The sequence below is a fragment of the Microtus oregoni genome, unplaced genomic scaffold (genome assembly GCF_018167655.1).
Source record: "Microtus oregoni isolate MIOR12 unplaced genomic scaffold, Mior012 000000F_ref0000247, whole genome shotgun sequence".
NCBI classification, from domain to species: Eukaryota; Metazoa; Chordata; class Mammalia; order Rodentia; family Cricetidae; genus Microtus; species Microtus oregoni.
Window position 1 is genome coordinate 74,737,822 of NW_024543059.1, and position 24,469 is coordinate 74,762,290.

A 24,469-nucleotide genomic window follows, 5' to 3' on the forward strand; every position below is an offset into this window, starting at 1 on the left:
TTGGGACAGGGTACCCCTGTGTTGCCCAAGGTGACCTAGAACTCTCCAATACCCTGCCTGTCTGCCCGGCATTGGAGGGACAGGCATGGACCGCTACCCCTGGCTCACGGCCACGGATGTGCACGAAGAAACAATACTTTCCAGCTTTGGGTGAGAGGAATGAAGGAAGAAATAATTTTTAAAAAGCTTTTCATGTGACTTTTCCACTACAAAATGTCTCTAATCGAGTAAGATTTCTGGTGACTTTGCTTCTCAAAAGACAGTTTTAAAAACATCTTAGCTATGCGTATTTGGATACATGTGTGTGGATATATGTGCAGCACATGCATGCAGTGCCCACTGAGGCCAGAAGAGGACGCCAGAGCCACGGAATGTCGGGGGGGGGGGAATCAACCTGGGTCCTCTGCAAAGAAAGTGCCATGAACTGCTGAGTCAGCTTTCCAGCCCCTAAGGGTTGCTCATTTTATGATTGGTTGGTAATTAGAAGCCTTTTGGTTGCTCTCAGGTCTCTGACCTTGGGAGCAAAGGGGGTACATGCCAGGATGACACAATCCTTAGCCATCAATCATTTGGAAACTTGGAGGTTCTTAAAGTGTTTTCCATCAGAGGGGCCAATGGAACTGGGGATGGAATTTCCTTAATCAGAAGCCAACACGGGGTGTTCCTTTGGATGGATGCAGCAGCTTATGGAGTTTCTGGGAGTCAAAATTAACCAAAAAGCAGACTGCTATGACTGCGAGAAAGCATGAGGAATTTCTTGCAGAGATACAATACAGTTTGTGAGCTAGAACTTTGGCCAATCCCCCCCCCACCCCCACCCCCCCCCCGTGGAAATACCCATGCTAGGTGTTTTGTTTTTTTTTTAATTATTATCGCTAGTCACTTTCTTCTCTTTTCTAGCAAATGTCCATTGGTAGTTACTTCATATCCTCATTTTAGGACAAAATGGTTAAAGAGGAAAAGTCAGCGATGAAAACAAGCTCAGGCAGCTTAATGATTGACTCAGAGACGGGAGGATGGGAACACAAGCATTTCACGTTACAGCCGCTCTCAGAAATGGGAGGTTGATGTTCAACTTCTGAGTTGAAACTGACCCAAGAGCCTGTGCCTTTCGGGAGATCTGAGCAGAGAACCCTGACTAGAGCTGCTAATTAATGTCTGTTGACCCAGATCCTTGGTGAGCGAGAGCTTTTGAGCAGACGGACCAACTGTCATTGGCAGAGCAAGCGAGTTATAGATATTACCGAGAGTCTTGCTTGCAATTCAAGATCATGGATATGGCAAATCCTCCTAGTCCTCAATCTATGATTGCTGGCCCAATGTAATAGGGCTAATAGTAACTGAATATTCATGAATATTTGAAGACGATCAAGTTACTCAACTTGATTTGTTGTCTTCCAAAAATGTTACAGTGCCAAAAACGATGACAGTAGCTCCCATCCATTATCTCAGTAACCAGGCGGCTGAGCAGGCCAGCCTGGACAACACATACAAAACCCTGTCGCAAAACCAAAGAGGAAGACATAGTGGACCACAGTCTGCAGCTGGTAACTAAACTGGTCAGACAGAACCACTGGCTCGTGTAACAGAATAGTTGGATTAGATTTTAATGTTAAATTTTCTGAACCTCTTGAGGTCAGGTTTTCCCACTGATAAAAAATAATAAGGGTGTGTGTGTGTGTGTGTGTGTGTGTGTGTGTGTGTGTGTGTGATGGAGGGGGGTTAGGCTGTATGGAGTACTAGAACATTTTCAAAAGCAGGGCATCCTCTATTCATATTTCCACTCTGGGTGTCAATGGGAAGCTTAGAAAACACTTGAGCACGATTCCCTTACTCCTGGGTGTGATGAAAAATGAGTTTGGTCTCATAAAGTATGTGTGAGGTGGTAAGAACCAGAAGGTCAGTGGAAACTCCAGAGTCATCCTAGCATGGGAAAGGGCTGGCCTGTTGGATGGATCTTCTTAGTTCGTCTCTCTCGTGTTCTCAAGCACTGCTCTCAATACTAATCAAGCTAGTGTAAGGATTAATTTGAAGCTACACGCCTTCAGAGAACCCCAACACGGCATCCTACATGAGATGACTCTGAATGTCTTAGGATTCTAATGTCTTCAAATCATTAGTGCTTCTATCAGGATGAGCCAACGATTTCTCCTCTACACCTATGTTACTACAAACACTTGGCATCCATGCACAACCTCTCCTGCCTACTTCAGTCACCAGAGCAGGCCCTCTGTTGCAGACACACGCTTTCCCCTCTGCAAGATGTGGGTGGGGAGAAGGAGAAAACTTCTCTGTACACCACTGCATCACTATAAATGATGCTTTATTATAGTAGGAACTTGCTTTGTGCAGGCAAGTGAAAGAGTCTCAGAAAATTCAATCACTTTCATTGCACACATCTAAGTCTGAATCCAGGACTCTTAAGAACTATGAGAACTATCTGAAATGGCAATGAATCAGTGGGTTTTTTTTTTATATCACAGCCTTAGGCAAGTGTAATAATTTAGTCATAAGTGAGACTAAAAAGGCATCAGAGAACCTGCACCCATTTCCACTTGTGAATTTTCTGCAAAGGGTAGGCAATGAATTCCTAAGAGAGCTCACTATTAACTAAGCAAATCCATCTGATGGTAGTACTGACAGAAAGAACTGCTAGTCGCAAGGGGAAAATAACTTCATGCTTCCCAGGTCAGAATCAAGACAAGCGAGACCCAGGAACTTATCAATAACAAAGCATTACCCCAGTCAAGCACTGAACCTATCAATACCAGAGCGTCACCCCAGTCAGGCACAGAAGCTATCAATATCACAGTGTCACCCCAGTCAAGCACTGAACCTATCAATACCACAGCATCGCCCCAGTAAAACACTGGACCTATCAATACTACAGCATCACCCCAGCTAGGCACTGAACCTATCAATACCATAGTGTTGCCCCAGTAAAACACTGGACCTATCAATATCACAGCGTCACCCCAGCCAGGCACTGAACCTATAAATACCACAGCGTCACCCCAGTCAAGCACAGAAGCTATTAATACCACAGCATCACCCCAGTCAAGCACTGAACCTATCAATGCCACAGCATCACCCCAGTCAAGCACAGAAGCTATCGATACCACAGTGTCACCCCAGTCAAGCACTGAACCTATCAATACCACAGCATCACCCCAGCCAGGCACTGACTATTTGGAAATGCAGAGAAAACAGGCTGAAAGCTTTCAGGAAAGAGCTGTTAAGGACAGGCTCAGTGGCCCGCAAATATCATCTCAGACAGGAAAGGGACACAGGATTTTTTGTGACGTAACAGGAGAAGCAATGTGAACCAGCAATGTTCCTACACCGTGGATCCCACTTATGGTCTATGTGCGTCCACACCCTGAGGATGCGTGGGCTACTGGTAGAAGGAGGCTCGTCTCTCAGAGCCGCTGCTGCTGCTTCTCTGTCTGCTAAGAGGAATCTCAATAGGAGTATCTAGCACCCGCCCATGCTTTCCTTCCGCCAATGGACAGATAACAGCAGTCGCTTCAGATTAGTAATGGATGTCCATCTCATCTGGTACATTTCAGATTACGGAATTATTCAGTTTCACAAAAATTCACGCCTTCGGAGTGATGGGCTTCAGAAGAAATCCAAATTCTTCACATACACACACACACACACACACACCCCATGCAAAACTCTCGCCAACAAGATCCTTTACAGATTTGAGCTAACACAGAAAATTTACAGGCATCATAATCCCTTGCTTAATCTTAATTCCGAAACAATCGCTAACAAATGATGCAGCTGTAAATCCAAACTACGCTACCACATAATCGCCTTTTGAAAAAGCATGCTACTCTTCAGTTCAGCCTGAGAAGCCCTGAGGCGTTAGTGACTCACATCCAAACCTCTCGGTGAGACATGAAGCACCTGGAGAGTCACGCTGTCTTATATCAGTGTGGAAGTCATGCCGTTGTCCAAATTCAAATATTCTGTCACAGAGACTTTAAGCTGTGACCAAAAAAATCTCAAGCATAACGTCAAATTATTGGAAGAGCATTCATCAAAATATTAAGAGTAAGTATCTGTGGGTAAAGGTTTTGTATGTCTTTGCCTTCTTTTTGCTTTTGTGATTTTCTGTTTTCATGAATGGAAAGTACTTGTAAAACTAGAAAGTAAATTTTAAAAAGCTACCAGATAACTAATTAACAGCATCAACAACAATGACTACTACTGGCTAGCGTTCTCGGTGATAGGGCAGCAAAGATTGGAAGCCTGTAATTCCTGGGAGAGAGAGGCTATTTTCTGTGAAGACACAGCCCTGCAGCTTGGCCGAGTTTGTGTGCATCAGGGTCCTCAACAGGAGAGTGACCTGCAGGTCAGTGCCCATCACAAGGCGACGACCATCCACACTAATCAGAGACCATATGCCATTGGCAGAGCAGATGATACCTTCCTGAATTCTCTTCAGAAAACACCTCCTATAGCAGCTGGGAAATCTCTCCCATTCTAGGGCTTTTAAAAAACTAAAATCAAATCACATAATCTACCACAAGAACACACTGTGAATTTACTTAATTAATCTAATAACTACTTTCTCAGAAACACTCAAAAACGCCTTTGTTTCTAGACTCGGTATAAAGAGACGTGAAACAGTTGTTGGTGCGTCGCCGTCCTTAATTTCCTTGACTAATTTTAGAAAAGGGATATTAAACACCTACTTGGGCTCAAAGTAAACAAAGCGAGTTATTCTTCAGACACGATGCTGTTGTCTTTGTTATGAAAACGCCAGCAGGTGTCCTTCCTGCAGGCTGAGAGCCAGAAGAACTGGGCTGGCTAGATAAACAGAGGATTAATTTTTCAAGGACAGTAGACTTTTTGGCTCCTAGGATGCACTAGGTTTTTATACTCCATCATTTAAAGAAAAAGGTGGGGGGGGGGCAAAATTTGCTTTGTTCTGAATTAGATAATGCATCACAGGAAAAAAAAAGTTTAAATTTCTAAATCACCAGATTCGCTAAAACTGGGCTCTCAATTGTCCTCCCCAAGATGTAAGTGTCTTCTAGTATCTTTTCAAACAGTTTTATAAATATTTAAGTTTATTAATAAATGATATATAGATGTTATTGTCAATGAAGAAACTTTGTGTGTACATTATTCAGCAACATTTTTTTTAAACATACCTCACGGTATCTTGTTTTGCTTTTAGAACCATATCATATCAAGATACAGGAAAATGCATGCACTTCAGGTTACTGGTTATGGTGGTTTGAATGAACTGGATTCATAGGCCCACAAGCAGTGGCACTATTAGGAAGTGTGGCCTTGTTGGAGGAAGCATGTTACTGGGGGTGTGGGCTTTGAGGTTTCAGATGCTCAAGCCAGATCCTGCGGTTCACTCTCTCTTCTTTCTGCCTGCCCATCTGGATGGAGAACTGTCAGTTACCCCTCCAGCACCACGTCTGCCTGTGGGCTCCCTGCCATGCTTCCCGCCTTGACAAGGAAGAGACTAAACCCCTGAGCTGTAAGTCAGCCCCAGTTAAATGTTTTCCTTTGTAAGAGCTGCTGCGGTCGCGGTGTCTCTTCACAGTAATAGAAACCTAAGACACTGTGAAGATAAAATTCTTAGAGAAAGTTCTGTGAAATATTAATATGAATCTAATCAACCTTTGAGTTAGAACTTATAAGTTTGAAAGAGTAAAGTCAACAAAACCCAGTCTAGGGAAAATTCTATGGAGGACAAGATAGGGTTTCCTTAAGAGGAAAACAAAGGAGGGGAGAAGGTTAGGAATCAGATTAAAGATATCAGAATCAGATATGGCTTACAGAATAGCAAGGGGAGAGGTTTGGGGGAATATTGAAAACCCGACTTTTCTAAAAGTCCTCTTTAGAATATGGATACGATGCCCTCCTGCCATTATAAAAAAAAAAATCTTCAGGTTGGGCATGCACAGTGAACCGGCAGTGTAGGTACAGAGGGGAAAGAAAGCGAGGCTTCCTTTTAGAGAATGACACGTTAGCAGGAAAGGGACGAGAAGTCTTCAGTGACAGGCCCAAGCACAAACTCCTCATATCCCCGCCCTCCCCTCCCGCCAGTCCAGTGAGATAAAAAGTAGAGCCCATGGTAATGAGGGTTTCACATGCAGGCAGTCAGTGGAATGAAATGTGCAACCCCTGGAACTCCACGGGAAAATCTCCTTCGTGAGTGATCCTAATAAAGCTTTAGGGGACTAATGAGGCTTTTAATGAGACCATCCATCTCTCCTTAGTGTTAGCAATGCTAGTGTATCATTCAAAAAACTATTAAGGGATAGTCGTAAGATGGTATATTTTGTCTTGCATCCCCTCTGTCCTACCCCGGTCAACTCCTCTCCTAAACCGAGTCACAAACTTTGCTGGATTTGAAAAGCAAATCACAAACAGATCAAGTGTCTTTGTGAATCCTGGCACCTGCCTGAACTCCTGCCGTGCCACACAGCCTTGGGATGGCCCGCGCCAACAAATATTAAAAACTGGAAATACTTCTTAAAGCTTCCGAATGAGTGTGCCTACTTGCAGACTGACTGGCATCTCTGGAGGCACCGGGCACCATTTCCACAGCCTTGGTGTGAGTTCTGCCAGGCACATAAGAAGAACCAGCTGCACTAACACGTGCCTGGAAGTGCAGAGAATAAAGTGGAGGGGACTTTGGAGGATGCAGAGCAGCAATGCTCCCTGCTCTAGTGATGCTGCTGCAGACTCATGCCCAGGGCTTGGACTTATGTCTCAGCACAACAGCACAACCATGACACCCAGTTCTGCTCTCCAGTGGACTTAACAACTTATTTGTGTGTCCTTGCATTTCGCCCTCCTCATATTTATGTAACAAGAATCACAGTTGGTATATGGTGTCTACTGAGGACTGGGATTACTGAATGAGGAAAAGAGAAAGTCCTGGACCTCACCCAATAGAAGACTGAGCGCATCAGGGCCAATGTAACTGAAACAGAACATTTCTCTTATACAACTTTATATTCATGGTGAATTAAAAAAGAAAATCTAAGTGTCAGACATAAAGTAAGATGCAAGGCTTCCTTCCTCCAAGAAACAGAGGCTTAAGGGAAGAGCACAACCTACCTGAAGACTGCAAGAGTCAGTGACCAGAGCACCAGCGGCTTCCGCAGTTCGAACTTCGCTCTCTTGTTCATCAGATGCCGACCACCAAATATAAAGGCAGCATACAGCGCAGAAAACAGGAAAGATTTCTTCCTGTGAAGAAAGAAATGGACCAAGCCTTGTGAGACAGGTGACCTGAAGCCCCTTTTCACAACAGCTGCCCTGTCTGAGCTAGAGACGTTGTCTGGAGTAGATGGCCCACTTTGCTGAAACATTAATCCACTTGGAGAGGTGTTCTGTTGGCAGCATCATCCTGCGGCTGCCAACCTGACACAGTGAGCACCACTCAGTGTAGACAGATGCTCTTTTCAGGCCCCACGATCAAAAATTTCAACATAGTGGTTCCCAGGTACAAAAGCGATCTTTTCACTAGGGGAATTAACTTTATCCTTTTTAGAGAAATGAATTTAAAACAGAACCTTGGTTTTGGTAGAACATAAGCATTAATGTTCAATATTAATATATATAAAAAAGCTAAACTGTGAGATACATACATACAAACTGAATTTAATGTGTCTGATATAACCATCTGCAAGACAAACTGAACACGTGGAGCAGCAGTGCAATGGTTGAAGGGATAAAGTGGAAAGACACAGCATGAAAATCCAAGTATGCCGAAGGACATGCAAAACACTCCATCAATTATTTCCCTGACTGCTGGAACATTAGCATGGAGCCAAGAAACACTGGTGCTTACACGCACGCTGAGTCCCACCTGATAAAGCTATGATCCCAGGAGTTGACCCATAAATAAACACCATGTACTAGTTCTAACACAACCGTGGAACCATGGCAAGAGCTTGTTGGGACGGACAGTCCCGGCACAAAGCAGATTCAGCGAGCATGTGTACTGAATGAGTGACTTCATGCTTTCCAAGTGTTTGAAGTGAAGAGAACGCTATGGGTCCTCAGCCAACACTGCAGGAACGGGCGGTTGAGAACACTGAAGCGTATAGGTTATGGCATGGTTTCCTCCTCCAGCAAACTTTTTTCTTTTTTGCCTCAAAACCACCCCCCCCCCGCCAAAAAAAGATAATTTTATGAAAAAAGAATATAACTAGGCAATCTTTCAAGAGATACTTTCACAAACAAACACATACACACGAGTGTATTTTTGCTCTGGTGTCTGCCCAGGGTATGGCGATAGAACACCCAAAATGAGAACCACTCTTTCTATATTCATATGAAGTTAAGAAATAGAAAACACACAGAGCCCAGGCTTGAGCAATGACTTGCTAAAAAAAGAGAAAGAAAGAAAGAAAGAAAGAAAGAAAGAAAGGAAAAGAAATCAAAACCTACTGTTAAAGCAGGTAGTGGTAGTGTCAAACAGTATAGCTCTTATTTTCTTAATTATAAAGGTAACTATGACTGGGACCACAAGGTGCTTATTTTATTCAGTGATTCCCCTGGGCAGACATCCCGCTGAAAGGCGAGAAAGGTCACTTAATCCCCCTAATCACCTCACCTTGTGGTTTAAGAACCACTTCCATTTTAGAGAAACAAACAGAAAAGGGCTTAGAGGTGAAGTAGCCCTTAGGTTTCTATTCAGTAAAGTTTCAGGAGAAAGGGAGGTTGGTCCTAGCCTATAAGGCTTTCTTTGGTGACCTCTGCAAAGGTAGCTAAGCAGAAAAGATTTTTACCCTGAAAAGCCCAAGGAACCCACCCCACCCAATCGGGCTCCAAGGGTTGAACTTCCCAGGTCTCAGAAACATTCATTCACTCCTCTCCTTGTTTCTTAGAGAACGCTGAGAACATTCTCAAAGAAAACGTCCCTGAAGACGGCTTCTCAGTTTTAAAATGATTTCTTTTCATTTTAGGTATAGGCATGTTGGTCTGCACATATGTTTGCGTACCTTGTGCGTGCCTGGTGTCTAAGGAGACCAGAAGAGGGCATTATATCCCCACAAACTGGGGTTACCTAGGGTTGTGAGCAGCCATGTAGGAAGAGAGAAATGAACCTGGTCCTTGTGTAAGAACAAGTGCTCTTGGGCTGGAGAGATGTCTCAGAGCTGAAGAGCTTTGCCTGCTCTACCAAAGGTCCTGAGTTCAATTCCCAGCAACCACATGGTGGCTCACAACCATCTGTAATGGGGTCTGGTGCCCTCTTCTGGCCTGCAGGAATACACACAGATAGAATATCGTATACATAATAAATAAATAAATATTAAAAAAAAAAAGAACAAATGCTCTTAGCCACTGAGTCATTGCTCTCATCTCTTAACATTATTTCTTAGTCATATAATTTAGGTCCTGGTTTTGGATGCATGAACCCAATTACTTGTGCCAACCAAATTAAATGACGTTTTTATACAGTTGTATCATTCTAGACATCCAGAAGAAAATGTGTCTCAAGAACCAAGGAAGAATAAAATGTCCCTCTTTCTTCTTTTGGTTTTTCGCTGTAATTTCCCCCACTTCTTGAGTGAGGATTAGTTCTAAGTTGCTGCTAATGTTCCTGCAAGGCCAATTGTCTTTTTTACATGTTTCTTTCAAAATATCTTCCACAACTCAGTCAGGCGGTGGTGATACATGCCTTCAATCCCAGCATTTGGAAGGTAGATCTCAGTGAGTTCTAGGCCAACCTACAAAATGAGTTCCCGGACAGTCAGAACAACAACCACAACCACAACAACAAAACTTCTAAAACTCAAGACATGGTGGCACATACAAGCAACCCTAAACATCTAGTAGAGGCAGGAGGATCTAGAATTCAAAACCAGCTTCAACTGCTTAACAAGTTCTAGGCTAGCCGAGCTACATGAGACCATCTCTGAGAAAAATCATCTGTTCAACAGCTAGGACAACCAAGGTAAACAGTGGCCCAGAACTTGAGAATTTTAAGGAACCTGAGAGATGGAGTCCAGGGAGAGGCCAAGTCCCTCATCCTACAAGAGAGGGGCTAAGAAGGCCGATGACATTAGTTGCTCGCGGTCACTGTACACACTGGTCAAGACCAGCTAAAATGCTCGTGGTTAATCAATACCAAGAAGGCTGGGAGGCAGAAATGGACTGCTCTGGGCTCTGTGAGTCCCGGACAGTTAGTGATGAGAATGACATTGGCTTAAGTACAATGGGAACAACATGTGTTCCTGTACACTACAGACATCCACTGTAGTGAAATCCAAACAATGTTTTCAGTGAGTTTAGAGAGTTAAACCGGGTTCGTCCATAAACAACTAAATTCCAACACTTGCAGGGCAAATGGGCGAAACTGGGTGTCTTAATAACAAGGGAGAGAAGCCAATTCGGAAGGACAAGTACAGGCCGCTTTCTCTCACATATGAAAGTCAGGTGAAAGAGAGAAGCAGAGGAATGAAAAGAGGACGAGCTGCAAAGCCAAAATAGAAGGTGGACCATTTAGAAAAGGGACGGGTGGCAGGAGGAAGACAAAGGGGTATGGAATGGATGTGATTCAAAGTACATTGCATACTCATATAAAAATATGGAGTCAAAGGCTTAGGACTCCCTCAGTAAGAAACTCATCTTACTGAAGCATTAACTCCTGCTTCAAAAAGTCTAATTCCTTTTCCATTGTTCAGAAGGCTTGGCAAATTGGGTAGTCTCAGTGATTGAGACTTGGCTTCCCTACCAGTAACTCTCTGGTAAAGGTTCAATTATAGTCAGGTTGAGCAATGACTGGTTACTGGCCTACTCAGTGTTTAGCATGGATTAGTGAGCACCCTGATGCTTCAACAGTAATCCAGTAATCCTTCATTTTCCTGTAGGCATCCAGGGATGGGAATAATGTGGCCACTACAATGTTTTTTCGTATCAGGTAATTAGTAACCACTAGGTAGCACGGAGTTACATTGCTTAATGAATCTTAATGTCCATCACACAGTACAAGCCTTCCTCTCGGGAATTAGACAAGTCCTTGCAGGGTGGCGAAACTGCAGCTGATTCCGAGGCACTGAACCAAGCAGGAGACAGGTCAAAAGGAAAGAGAGGACGTGACAGCACCCGGCCTTGCGTGCCTGTCTCACCATCGTTGCTGAGAGGAGCCAAGTAGGTCTTAAGAGCTCCCTGGCTAGACAGTCTCCTGGGACACTTACTGTGAGCTTCAGGTCCAGTGAGAAAACCTGTCTCCAAAAAAAAAAAAAAAAAAAAAAAAAAAAAACCAAAAAGGTGGAGGATGACACACAACACCTCCTTCAGCTTCTGCAGCAGGGACATAGGGACATGGGGGGCACACACACTTGCACACACACTATGCATACAACACACACAACTAATGTGTGTTGCTCCCTTGCGCTTGGACTTCTTTTTGAACAAGCAGAAACTTTGTCTCTTACATTTACGTCATCAATAATAAGAGGAGATAATAATGGAAATTAGTTTATGACTAAGAAAAACCAGTTAATTTATATTCTTAGAGATTTGGATTTCTCTTTGATACTACTTTATCCCTAAATCACTCCCCGAGGTGGGCCTTTATTCTGGCTAGAATAAATGAACACCTTGTATAAATTCAAATGCGTTTTTTTTTGTTTTTTTTAAACTTGTGGGATGCCTCTGAAACCAGTACTTAGCTTGTACCTCCTTAGTTTCCCATTGAAATATGACAGCGACTGGGCCTCCTCCAAGAGTCAAGCAGGCTGATTTCCAGGAGAACTTTCACGTGGGTAGTATTTCGACACAGGCTAACTCCTAATGAGCACCTTGCAAAGAGGTCTGAGTTCCTTTCTCAGTATTTCATGTTGTGTCTAAATAACCTTGTCCATATATATATATAGCTGTCCATATGTGTTCAAGGCGTGGGCGTGAGCACACACACATACACAAAGTGAAAATGAAAACCAACTTTCCAGAGGGGAATAAAAAAAGAAGAGATCTGTATACCTCCCAGTGCAGTTGGTATTACTTAGTGCATGAGAAGTGTTTATGTAGCTGGGCGTGGTGGTGAGGCATGCATTTAATCCAGTACTTGAGAGGCAGAGACAAGAGGGTCTCTGTGAGTTCAAAGTCAGCCTGGTCTACATAGGGAGTTACAGAACAGCCAGGACCCTGTCTCAAAGAGAAAAATAAGGAAAGAAAAGAAAAAAAAAAGTAAAATAGAGTTTACACTTCAAGGGAATCCAAGAATTCTCTAGTTTAGATGCTGATTCAAGCTTTGATACAGTTTAGAAAGTAGTTTTGGAAAGCCGGGGCTCCAAAGACTAAAGGAGGTGATGCTGCTTTGGATGTCTACACCGTTTGATTTGAGGCTAAAAAACAAATTTTCTTGAGAAAGGCCCTGTGGTTGTATTCCTGATTTTCCAGTGAGGACTGAATTCTGCCACATTTTTGAGAATTCTAAGACTTCAAACAAACATCCCCCACCCCATGAAAGCAATCAGAATTTCGGCACTAGTTTTGCTAAGTGTTTTAACATGCAGAAACAAAACACATTCCTCAAGGTCCTGAAAATTAAGTTTGTGAGGCTCGGAAATGGCAAAGCTACTACCGAGAAGGTGGGTATTCTCATCTGGTGTCTTCTGTCCCAAGAACCTAAATAACTGTGACTTCCAAACACCTCCACCCCACTCACTTCCCTCTCAAGTGCTAATTTAGAGGTCACAGGCTTTCCTTATGTATTTTTTAAAGGTGAGAAAACCATGGTTCTGTAGTTCGGTTTTTCTATCTTGAAGTAGGCCAAAGTATAATGACATTTAGCGAACCAGATAGAACAGGGCATGCACCTTCCCATCAAGGTCAAGCCCTCTTAGGAACAGACCTGGTATTGTACATCATCCACCGTCATTTCGGTGGACAATATGTCGTACTCGCCACCTTTGAAAAACATGTGGGGCCTTGTTCTAACTGAAAACAGGATTAGAGCGGGAAGGGGATGCTCTCAAACTTTAACAACTTCACACCCCACACCAGAAATTATCTAAGCATGAGGTTAGAGTCCCAGCAACCATGTAGACCAACAGCCAGTTATGGTGGCACCTCCTGGCATCCGGAGTTCTCTGGTCAGCCAGACTAGCCTACATGGTAAGCTCCAGGCTAGCAAACAAGACCAAGACTCAAGAACCAAGGTGGAGAGCCACTGAGCAATGATGCCCGAGGCTGATCTCTGAGTCCCACGGGTATGCATGCGCGTGAATCTGCATGCATCTGTGCACCCCCCAAAACAAACCACATAAAGACCCCAAATCCAACAGCACTCATCTTTTCTCCGTGGATTAACAACAAGCTTCCAGAAACTATTTTAAAGTAAGACACAAAAATCTGCTTGCTTTTTTTGTCTTCAGATAAAGAAGCCACCAGGATTTTCAAGACCTAAAGACAACAGATTTGAGAGCAGAGAAACGACTCAGCAGTTAAGAGACCTTACTGCTTTTCCGGAAGACATGGCCCAGTCTCCAGCATGCCTTATAACCACCTGTAACTCCAGTTCCAGTGCATCTGACACTGTCTGACATCCTTGGGTTTCTGCGCATTATTAGGGCACATAAAAGTGTGCAGACATACAAAAATACACATAAAGCAATCTTAAAAAACAAAAAACTAGATTTATCTAAGAGCTAGAGACCACAGTTGGAAATGAATGTATTAAAAGGATATGATATGGATAACGGAACCCAGATTTTAAAAAAAAATTAACAAAAAAGTGATTTACAGGATTAACTCAATTTGGACAGAATTTTCCTAGTTTTAAATCCAAACAGAAACGAACGACAGCCGCACAGACAGCTAGGTAAACAGGCACAAACCCTGGCTGTTGAGTACGTCTATCTTCAAGGGCCAAGTATTGAAAGATGAACTGTGTGTTGTTGCTATTGCCACCTTGTTTTCATACAGGGTTTACTTATTGCCTGCCAGACGGCTAGGAAATAAATTTAAGGCAGGAAAACCCACTTCCACGGTAACCACTGGATGAGTGAATACACTACACCCCTCACTAACTTTTTCAATGACATAAAAATCCAGTAGGAAAATGGGGCTTGCCCATGAAAAAAACAATTCACAGAATGCTATTTCTAGGGCAGAGAGGCAAGAGCCCCACAGTAATGTGAGAAATGGACATTGAGTAAAACGTGGCAGTGTCAGGGGAAAAACACAGCCCAAGCTACCAAACTGAAAAGTGGCCCACACATTGTTCCCAATGGAGGTCACCTACCCCATTACTGAGGAAAGGGCTAAGGATCTATTTCTCTGGAGAATAATGGCAATTTTTTTAATCAGATATTAATATTGTTCCTTTCAAATCCGAATGCCCATCACCATGGTGAAATCCATTATTGAGTACAATTAACACAAACAAAACATGTAAAGAAAATACTCTTAACGTCAAGTGCCTTTGCTCTTCCAATACTAATTAAAAGTCCTTTACAGCGGAAGCCAATGAGACCTGCATGAGCATTCACTCAATGACATGGTTGGATTGTATGTGCTTCAAAGAAAATTGGTGGTTTGTAATCACAAAAGCCCCTTTAGAACACTTTGCGGTGGAGATCATTAGAACTAAGCCTTTTGTGCCTAAAATCAAGGATGTCAGGTAGCTGCTTCTTCCTGGTGGCTCCTGCCCTTCACAACAAGAGAGGTCCTGCGCGTTCACTGCCTCATCTCCAAACACTGTCCCCAAGGCCTACTGGCATGGTCATGTCAACTTCCCTGACTCTTGTCCTCCTGTCCCCTTTCTAGGTTCTTGTAGTTCCTACGGGCTACGAGTTCATCCAGGACCACAGGCTAGAAAGGTCCTCCAATCTCAAGGACCCCCAAGGTTTAACTGGCTCTCCTTATTCTGAAATAATCTTCCCGGCTCAAATCCCTTAATCTAGGCACAACCACAAAGTCTCCGGTAAATCAATCACAGGACGAAGGAGCATCACATACACAGAGCTGAGGGTCTCTCAGCAGTTTACCAAAGACCCAGAGCTCAGCCTACTTCCCCACAAACACTGGGCACACTAGGAGGTGATATCTTTTGTCCCCAGGAAGGTATATAACGGTATCTTTTGCATTTTCCAACTGGCGGGGAGGTGGTACATAGCTCCTAGCTTGTGGACACACAGGAGGCTCCAATTCCAGCCATCTACCTCAAAACATGACTTAACACAATGTCTCAATGGTGACGAGACCAGGGAAGCCTGGGCAAGCAAAACTCAAGAAAGATATTAAGAAAAGTCAGAGAACTCAAAGTCATGTTGTTAAAATAGGATACAGCTTCACAAATATGTTAGTGTTAGTATAATGGGATAGTCATGTTGTTAAAATAGGATACAGCTTCACAAATATGTTAGTGTTAGTATAATGGGATAGTCACGTTGTTAAAATAGGATACAGCTTTACAAATATGTTAGTGTTAGTATAATGGGATAGTACAACTTCAACCTACATCGCTTCTACCAGATTCCAAGCAGGGTACATCCAGTCCCATTTAAAACTGCCAAAGTGATCAAAGCCAGATGGTGGTGGGGCACACTCTTAATCCCAGCACTTGGGAGACGGAGGCAGGCAGATCTCTGTGAGTTCAAGGCCAGTCTGGTCTACAGAGCTAGCTCCAGGACAGCCAGGGATATACAGAGAAACTGTGACCAAACAGCCAACTTGGGCCCCACATTTCTCCATTTCTCCCTTCCTTCTTTGAGACCACTTCGCCAGTCTCATTCCCGTGGAACAGAGGTCCAGCTACCCAGACAGGCTGCTAGAGACAACTGTGCTAACTGCGGGAGCGCTGCGAGGCTTCTCTGCCCGCCCTGAAGGTCACCTGGAACTGTCTGAAAAGGGATCTGTAGGCGGGAGGAAGAGGTTAGAATGAGGCACCGCTGCCAAGGAGACATCCCCTCTCCCAACCCACACAAGAGGCCAAGTTCTTGCAGCAGAGTTCCAGTTATTACTGCCACTGCTTTCATCTTCCCATTAGTTTGATCTCCGCGAGATAATTGCACAAAAGCCAATTTCAACCCAGGAGGGAGCTGCGGCCCTGCTGCTCGGCCCCTTGTTTCTGCGCCGTCAGCATGGGAGTGAGCTAGTGCTCATGACGAAAGAATCTGATAAAAAGGTTTCTATGACATAAATGTTCATTAGAGAGTGGGAATCGCTCCATCTTTAAGTGCTGGGATTACGAAGGAGCTAGGTGTTGGTTGTGATGAGCAGGTTTAAGGTCTTTCAGTTGGCGGGGGGCGACAGTCATTCACACCGTTTATAGCTCCTTGGGGCTTTTGCTCCTCTCTATTTCTGCAATGTTGGAGGCAGACTGATGATACAAATGTTCTATCCATGGCTGTTCTATACGCTGGTCAGTTTCCACAAGGAAACCAGAGCCTCCCAGCCAGTTCAGGAGCCTGTTAACTATCTTCATAGTTTGGACAACTTTTATCTTTATATCTATCCACATCATTTCCCACAAAGACTTTAGTGCCCCTCCTCCTTTATTTATAACTTCAAAGCCAAGGGGGGAACAGGATACAAAGGCCTCTTGGTGGAGAATTCCTATCAGGAACAAACGTCAAGATCACTCAGAAAATACGCATAGAAAGCGCCCTGTCTCCGTTTCTTTGGACAATGAAAGAAGACTTTGTTTATCCTCAAGTTTCTGTTTACTGTTAGTTTGCGAGGCAGCCGGGTAATCTCTTCATTGGTAAGTCAGTGATGCTTGGGAAATGACTGATGTACAGTCGAGATTCTCCGGCGTGGCTTCAAAGAAAAGATCTTCAAAACTCCATTTCTGATGGAGCTGTTTTCATCAGGCAGTCTCAGAACTGCTACACAGGGAGACCCCGTTTCTAAAATAAAATCTTCCATCGGGACATATTTTATAGAAAAAGAAAATATTATTACCAAGAGACTAAGAGGAATAATTTATGTGAAAGTTAGCTATGAGTCTGTACTTCAAACTCAATAAATCTTAAGTCTAGACAGTGCCCTGCAAGGGACTGTAAGCCTATTGGGTTTTTTCCCCAACATCTATGGAAAACTTGGTGTGTTCTCGCAGGCAACTGCTCCTTCAGCAGCTGTCCTGGGTCCTGCTGTGCAAGGCAAAATTACAGCATCTAAATACCCACTCCTGGCTGGCCCAGCACTACCTACTATTTTCTTGGTGTGCCTGTTAAAGTCAAAGGCAGGGTGGGCAGGAATAACTGCCATTGACTGGTGCTGTGCATGTATCAGCCTTTCCTCCTGTTAGCTGGCTCCTCCCGCTCAGCCACCAAACAAGTGTTTGGCAAGCGAGGATTTCCCAGGATGCATACTGTTCTGATCATCCTGAAAATGGGAAAGACTTGATATTGTACCACAATAATCAGAATATTTCAGTCAAAGCAATTCCAGGGCGGCGGGGGAGGGGGAGGCGGGGAATATGAAATAGGACAGCTCAGAGTAAAAGGACTCACTGTTAAACTGAATTCGAATTGTAGAGCCCAGAGAGGAAGAGTATGTACTCTCAAAAGCTGTCCTCTGACCGCCACACGTATGCCGTGGTAGGCACAATCCCACACACATGCACAGACACACACATACAAAGGTGTCTGCCCGCCGTGCTGACATACACACACAACTGAAAAAAGAAGTCCTAAGTCAGCAATAGAGGTCATAAAATTCTGAGCTAATTAGGAAGGGACGATCTTGAGCTGAGCTGAAGGGACGGGGCCACTTGAAATCATGACACTGAGGACAGGATGTGATAAAGGGGCTCTTATTAGCCTTCTTCAGGTGTTTCTGAGAGATGATGAAAAAGAAAGGATTAGCTTTTTCCTTCCCGACCTATTCATTGTGGAAGGAAAACCAGGCTCCTGTACACTCATTTCATCAGTTACTGAGAGGCAGCAAGGATGAGAGTCGATGTATCCCATGTGGCTGATGTGAGCAAGAGCTCAAAGTCCCATGATGTGCTGGTAATTACCGACGCATTATCTGCAGTCACAAAACCTAGACAGCAAACTGCTCATGCTTTCCGCAACCAATCAGAAGAACTGTTGATCCCTTTCAAGTCGGTGAGTACCGGCTGAGCTGGGGCTGGCCAATCAGCCATGAGAGCCGAGTGTTATGTTGCAACCCGTAAGTGTTATAAACGTCATTGTCCTGCCATGCGTTGATGAGTGATAAATGCAGGACATATCACAAGGCTAACATAGGTGTCTTACACCGGTCTCTGCCTGTTTGGTATCAGCTGTTGAGTGTAAAGGGTATCAAGATGGAGGAATGCGGGCCTGGCACCACCATCAGATGGCCCAGAGGGACCACTGGCCAAGAATTTGCCTGCCCTTAATTCTACAAACCTGCTGTGGGGTGAACCCCACTGACCCTCAGCAAATACCAGCTTCTTGAGCTTTTTGGCCATTAGTAACTCATGCTCTTAGGTTTTTAACATCTGCCCTTTGCCCATTAACTCCCATAGATCCTGATATGGAAAGAGACAGCAGGGTGGTGATGTCTATAAAACTTCCAAGATAACCAGGGTCACAATCCAAAGGAACTGCGAAGTTATGAAAGGGCCTGGCAAAGGCAGAGAATTAATGAACAATGGTGACCCAGTGTTTCCCCTCTGCCAGCGTTCATGAGCCCACCAGCCACAGGGCAGAGAGCAGGACGAGTGCTGACGAGGGAGAGCTTTTTACCCAGAATGCCCTGTTAGGCTGGCAACATAGTTCAACAGGTAAAGACATTTGCCTCCAAGTCTGAAGACCTGATCTTGATCCGAGGGACCCACATGGCGTGGATGATTAACCCCCTAAATAAGATGTCTTCTGGCAACTGTGCAGTGACAAACATCCAGGTACCTCCACACATACTAAATAAATAAGTAGGTTTTCTTTTTCTTGGAAGTGGCAAAAGGTTAATTGCTGTGTTTTATTTTTCTATTTTTGGTGCTGTGCTCTGCCACTACAACCCCAGCCCTCTCCATTTTCAGCTGTGTTTTCCTTTATTAAACTCTTGGCAAGATCCATCCAGAGGTGTGACCGCCTATAAAAGTGCTGGTGACATTTGGCTTGGACAAGGCTAGCATTGCAAAGGCACCCTGACGACGAGCTTGTGGTCAAGAATTCTTTTTTTTTTAATTTTTTTTTTTTTATTTTCGAGACAGGGTTTCTCTGAAGTTTTTGGTGCGTGTCCTGGAACTAGCTCTTGTAGACCAGGCTGGCCTCGAACTCACAGAGATCCGCCTGCCTCTGCCTCCCGAGTGCTGGGATTAAAGGCGTGCGCCACCACCGCCTGGCTAAGAATTCTTCTCCGTAACTGTGGATAATAATAAAACTAGTAGAGTTTTGATCTAAATGACAACAAAACATCTTGATTCTTTTTTTTTCTAAGTTTAATCTGTTAAATCTATTCCTTGGCAATTTCATACATGTATACAGTATATTTCAAACATGTCCGCTCCCTGGTTTGATCTTCTTAAAGGATGGAGATGTGACTACAGGCAGAAATTTCTGAAAACATGAGCCAAGTTAAGTTTTCCTTTAAGTTACCTCAGGGTTTTTTCCCCCAAGCAATGGAAAGATGAACACCCTGATATGCCATTTGAGCAAGTCGCTCTAAGTTTGCATTTGAGCAAGTCGCTCTAAGTTTGTATTTGAGCAGTAACTCTGCTTCTTCCATCAACATGGCATGTAGCGAGAGATAGCTGTGCACAATGGTGAATAAAATTGCTGAGGCTGAGATGGAGTGGGCAGTTGGAGGGAACACGGGCTGAAGAGCAAGCCCCGACCCTATCTTTAAAGAAGAAACAGCAAATAAATCAAGCACCGCAGTACAGCTTTGAGTTAAAACATTTAAAGGAGCCTCACACTAAAGGGATTTACTTAACCTTCCCTACCAAAGAAAGTGTATCTTGTTCTTGCCACTCGGGTTTGTCTTACAAACTCGAACTCAAACCTGAACATAGGAGAATGCAGGCCACAGCTGGGGTGACGGCTCTGTGGACAAAGCATACGAGCATGCAGACTGGAGTTCAGTCTCTACCTCCCACATAAAAAAGCCGGATGGGCATGGCGTCATGCCTATCACCCCAGTGCGCAAGGCTTGGCCAGCTAAGCTAGCTGAGCTCTAGATGAGTGAGAATGTGGTGTGGGACCATGGTCTGTATTCTGTCAATTATATTTTAAATAAACGCTGATTGGCCAGTAGACAGGCAGGAAGTACAGGTGGGGGGGGGGGGGACAACCAACCTGGAAGTAGAGTCAAGTCATGAGAACGGGAGAATTCTGGGAAGAAGGAAGAGCCCATTCCTCTGCAGTCCTGACCAGCCACATAAGAAGCAGGATGGGACTGCCTAGCTGAATAAGGTATTGAGCCACGTGGCTAGCATAGATAAGAATAATGGGCTAATATAAGTTATAAGAGTTAACAAGAAGCCTGAGCTAATGGGTCAATCAGTTTATAGTTAATGCAGATCTCTGTGTGATTTCTTTGGGACTTAATGACTGCGGGAACCAGGGCAGGACAAGTCAATCAAGTACAGAACAACTGACGAAGATACCCAAGTCAACGCCTGGCATCCACAGGCAGGCATGTACACACAGGGTCCCCCCCCCCCCCACACCTCCCAACAGGGGTCAGCTCTTTAAAAAAAGCGAGATAATGTCTTCATTAGATAAGCACCTTGATTCTGCCTCACTAGCAAGCTGCTTTTAGGTCCAAGATTTAAGAAAGAGTCGTTCTTGACAAGGACAGGAAATGGATTTTCAATTTTCTTCGTGAGTCAGCAGGGAGCAGAGTCCCCACGGGTGACTGGACCATGCACCCTACTCTAGAGCATCCAGAAGCCCAGCCTCAAGGACATTGCAGAAGTGAAAGCCCTGGAAGGAGCCTTTAGGGAAAGGCAACAGAACAGAACTTTCCATCTGAAAGAAAAGCCGAGGGCCTTTGTGAAGAAAACAGGCTCTCACTGGCCTACGTACGGCCTGCCTAATGGCAACTAGCTAGTAGCCCCAGGCACACAGCATCTGTCTGTCTCCATGTGTACAGTGCTTGTAATCACAAACATACATGATCACCTCTGCTGGCCTTTTACATGGATGCTGGAGCTATAACTCACGTCCACACTTGCCAACTGAGCTGTCTGTCCAGCATGCTCAGCCTTTCTATGTGTCTTCTTAAAATGGCCTCCTGCCTACCCACAAAAAGAACCTCCCTAGGTCAATAATGCTGATTTCCCCCTCCCAGGCATTCTGAACCCAGGAAACTATAAAAATCTGCACTGAGGCCACAACTAGTCAATGTGCTAGAAAACAACAGAGCATGGATGGGGTGACGGCCTAGCCCCAGCCGACACATCTATAAGAAGTCTTGGGTATCCAAGGCTCAGGAACATCTCAGAGGCAGAGGACCAGAAAGTTTGCCGTGAGACCATGCCTTCTAGCTGTAACAGGAAAGCTACACCCATGGACTCCTAAATTCTAACAGCTTGACATTCCCATGCAGATGGGAGAAATCTCATGGGGGACAGGGGAGAGTGGTACCCCTAGATGAAGAGCTATAGGCAATTAACAATTAACCCTCAGCAGAGGGTGATTGGGTCTTCCCTGAAGTGGTCAACCCTACAAACACACAAATGCTGAACAGACTCAGCAGACTATACTTATCTGTTCATTCATTTATATGTATAACCGCCATGGTTAAAGAGGAAACCAGAAATTTGGGAGGGAGGAAGACGAGGAGGGATGGGGGGAGAGGAGGAAATAATGCAACTATATTTTAGTTAATATGAGGAATCTTAGGAGAGGCATCGCCTTCAGCTCAAACCACTAGATCATCATGATTAGCTTAGCTAGCTTCACAGCCTTAGCCAACGCTCTCTCAACCCCTCTCGGATTCTGACTTCCCAGTTTCAAGATACTGCAACTGGACCACCAATCAAAGTCCAATTGCATCCTATAGTAAAATCGAACATTTCTAACTATCATCTACATAAAAAAAAATCATGAACAGAAATGAAAGCAAAAGACTGAATTAAAATGAACAGTCTTTGAAGGGGGAAAGATAACAAGACAAAGGGACATAAGAGACCATCTCTCCCCACATCTGAGGCCGGGCTCCGTGGCTGCCACAGCTCTACTCCTACAAGGGTAAACCAGGGTCTTACAAAGCACCCACTCCTCATACGTGTAAGACTCTCACAACACCAAGTCCTTACTATTTTGTTTTCTGCTTAAGAAAACTGAAGCTAAGAGTAACATCTTTTCATGAGTAATCAGCTATATTGGATGAAATACACTGCTCTCCAGGAATGGCTTTGAGGATGACAATTTAGTCTAAAGACACAGTGCCAAGGGATTTATTTATTTGTAACTTCAAATTTCACAAAGACTTGGGTTTTGGCACACAATCCTTCAGAATCGATAGCTCTTACCACAGAGCGGGAGGGCAGTGGTTCACCCATTGTTTCTTACAGAGCTCAATAAACACCCCAAGGGTTAGACAATAAATATTTCAATGTCCTGGGTACCAGAACAGTTAACAAAACAGAGGCATCCCTGACCTCAGGGCTTTCAATGGCTTTGGGAGGAAAAGAGAAAAGTAAGTGGCAAATTGAGATAAGGGACAATTAGGAAACAGGAGCCTCTGCGATCTAGAGTATTGAGTCCAAGAAGGCTTGCTGTCTGTGCCTCGCCAAAGAGAGAGCACATTCCAGGAACTGTAAGACACTAAACAGTGCTCAACCTCCAATCCCAGAGAGATAAGGGTGAAAGACAAAGGCCCCAGTGTAGTAGACAGGCGATTAGGGCTTCAGTGGTACTTTGAATGATAATGGCCCCAAAGGCTCATAGAGGCTCGTAGAGGGTCGCACTATTAGGAGGTGGGGCTTTGTGGTTGTAGGTGTGGCTTTGTTGGAGAGAATGTGTCACTGGGGGATGAGTTTTGAGCTTTCAAATACATAAGCCAGGCCCAGCATCACTCTCTCTTCCTGCTGCCTGAGCATCCGGATGTAGAAATCTAAACTACTTCTCCAGCATTATGGTTGCCCCCATGCTACCATGCTTCCCACCATGACAGTAAATGGACCAATACCTCTGAACTTTAAGTCAGCTCTAGTTAAAAGCTTTTCTTCTAAGAGCACTTGCTACTCTTACAGAGGACCTGGGTTCCATTCCCAGTACCCACATGGTAGCTCACAACCAATCATAACGCTAGTTTCAGGGGATCCGATGATCTCTTCTGACCTCCATGAGCTTCTGCACACAGGTGGTACATATACATACACTCAGATACACACATACACATAAATTAAAATAACTTAAAAAAAAACTGAAGACAGCTTTAATGGACTAAACAAACTTAAGTCTGAGCGGCAGAAACTCACAGGGGGTTCTAAGTGAATGAAGCCAGGCTTGGACTTGGGCAAGAAGCAAATGCCTCAATGAGTCTTACAGGAGTGGCCTAGATGTCAGAGCAGGGCCCAAAGCTGGGGACAGAGAAGGCAAGCACCATGTGTTGTTAGGTTACATTCGCAGTCAGCACGCCCTAGCTGGGAATCATGTCAGGGTAATGGGTCAAATGTTCCACAGATGTTCGTGTATATAAGGTTCAGCGCGTGGTTTCTGCAAACAGGTTCTCTCCATATTGACTTGCGAGCGCTGGGAACACAGTCAAGCCTGACACTTCCTCCTTTGTCTTGGTGTCTACTCCTGGGTCAGACATCTCCACTCCCCGTGTCAACGGTGTCAGTTTCAGGACTAAGAAAACTGCCACCCATGTTCCCAAACAACAAGGCAGAAAGCCCTCAGCAACCTGGCAATGTGTTCTAGAAGCTCCAAGAAAGGCTGGACTGATAAAAATAGGTAAATATGAGATTATGAGCAAGAAAAGCACTTGGGGCCTCACACATAAAAACAGAGCTGTCGTCTTCCACTCCATGGCAGAATTACTCCAAGGAAAGGATTGTAACTGTCTCTTCTGCAGCTGAGTTGTGTTCTGAAATTACCGAGGGAGCTTTCCTCCCTGAGGAGAAATGGAATTATTTGTGAATATCAACACTAGTACTGTGTTCTGTATTTTCTAAGGGATGCCCAACTGCGAGGAGTCTCCCCCGCATGACAGCTAAAGAGTGTCCACAAGACCTTGAATCTCGGATCCCACAACACCAGGATGAACAATGTATTTCTTGACACAACCCACAAGATGTCTTCTGAGGGGAACCAGTGTTCCTGGGCAGGCTCCCAGTGCGCCTCTCCAGGTTGACTCAACTCCCAGCCACGGGAGGCTTCCCCTTCACTTTTCCTCTCAGTGACAATGGAAACAGTCAACTGGTGAAGCTGGAGCGCTGACCACATAGGCAAACAGTCTAAGGGGAACGCCTCTGAGAGTCCCTGAAAGGGCATCCATAGGGGGACACAGCTTTGAGCTTTAGGTCTTTGCGCTACCACCTTTGCCTGACAATCACCTTGCACTGTGATCCACACAT

General features: G+C 44.5%; 1 protein-coding gene across 2 annotated transcripts in view; it reads right to left on the minus strand.

The window, feature by feature from the left end:
* Elovl6 (ELOVL fatty acid elongase 6) overlaps positions 1–24,469 on the minus strand; it is a 107,783-nt gene that overhangs the window by 25,093 nt on the left and 58,221 nt on the right. For both annotated transcript variants that reach the window (XM_041646984.1, XM_041646917.1), the window contains exon 3: positions 7,102–7,233. In XM_041646984.1, the coding sequence (XP_041502918.1) occupies positions 7,102–7,233 (132 nt within the window). The remainder of the gene's footprint in view (positions 1–7,101; positions 7,234–24,469) is intronic.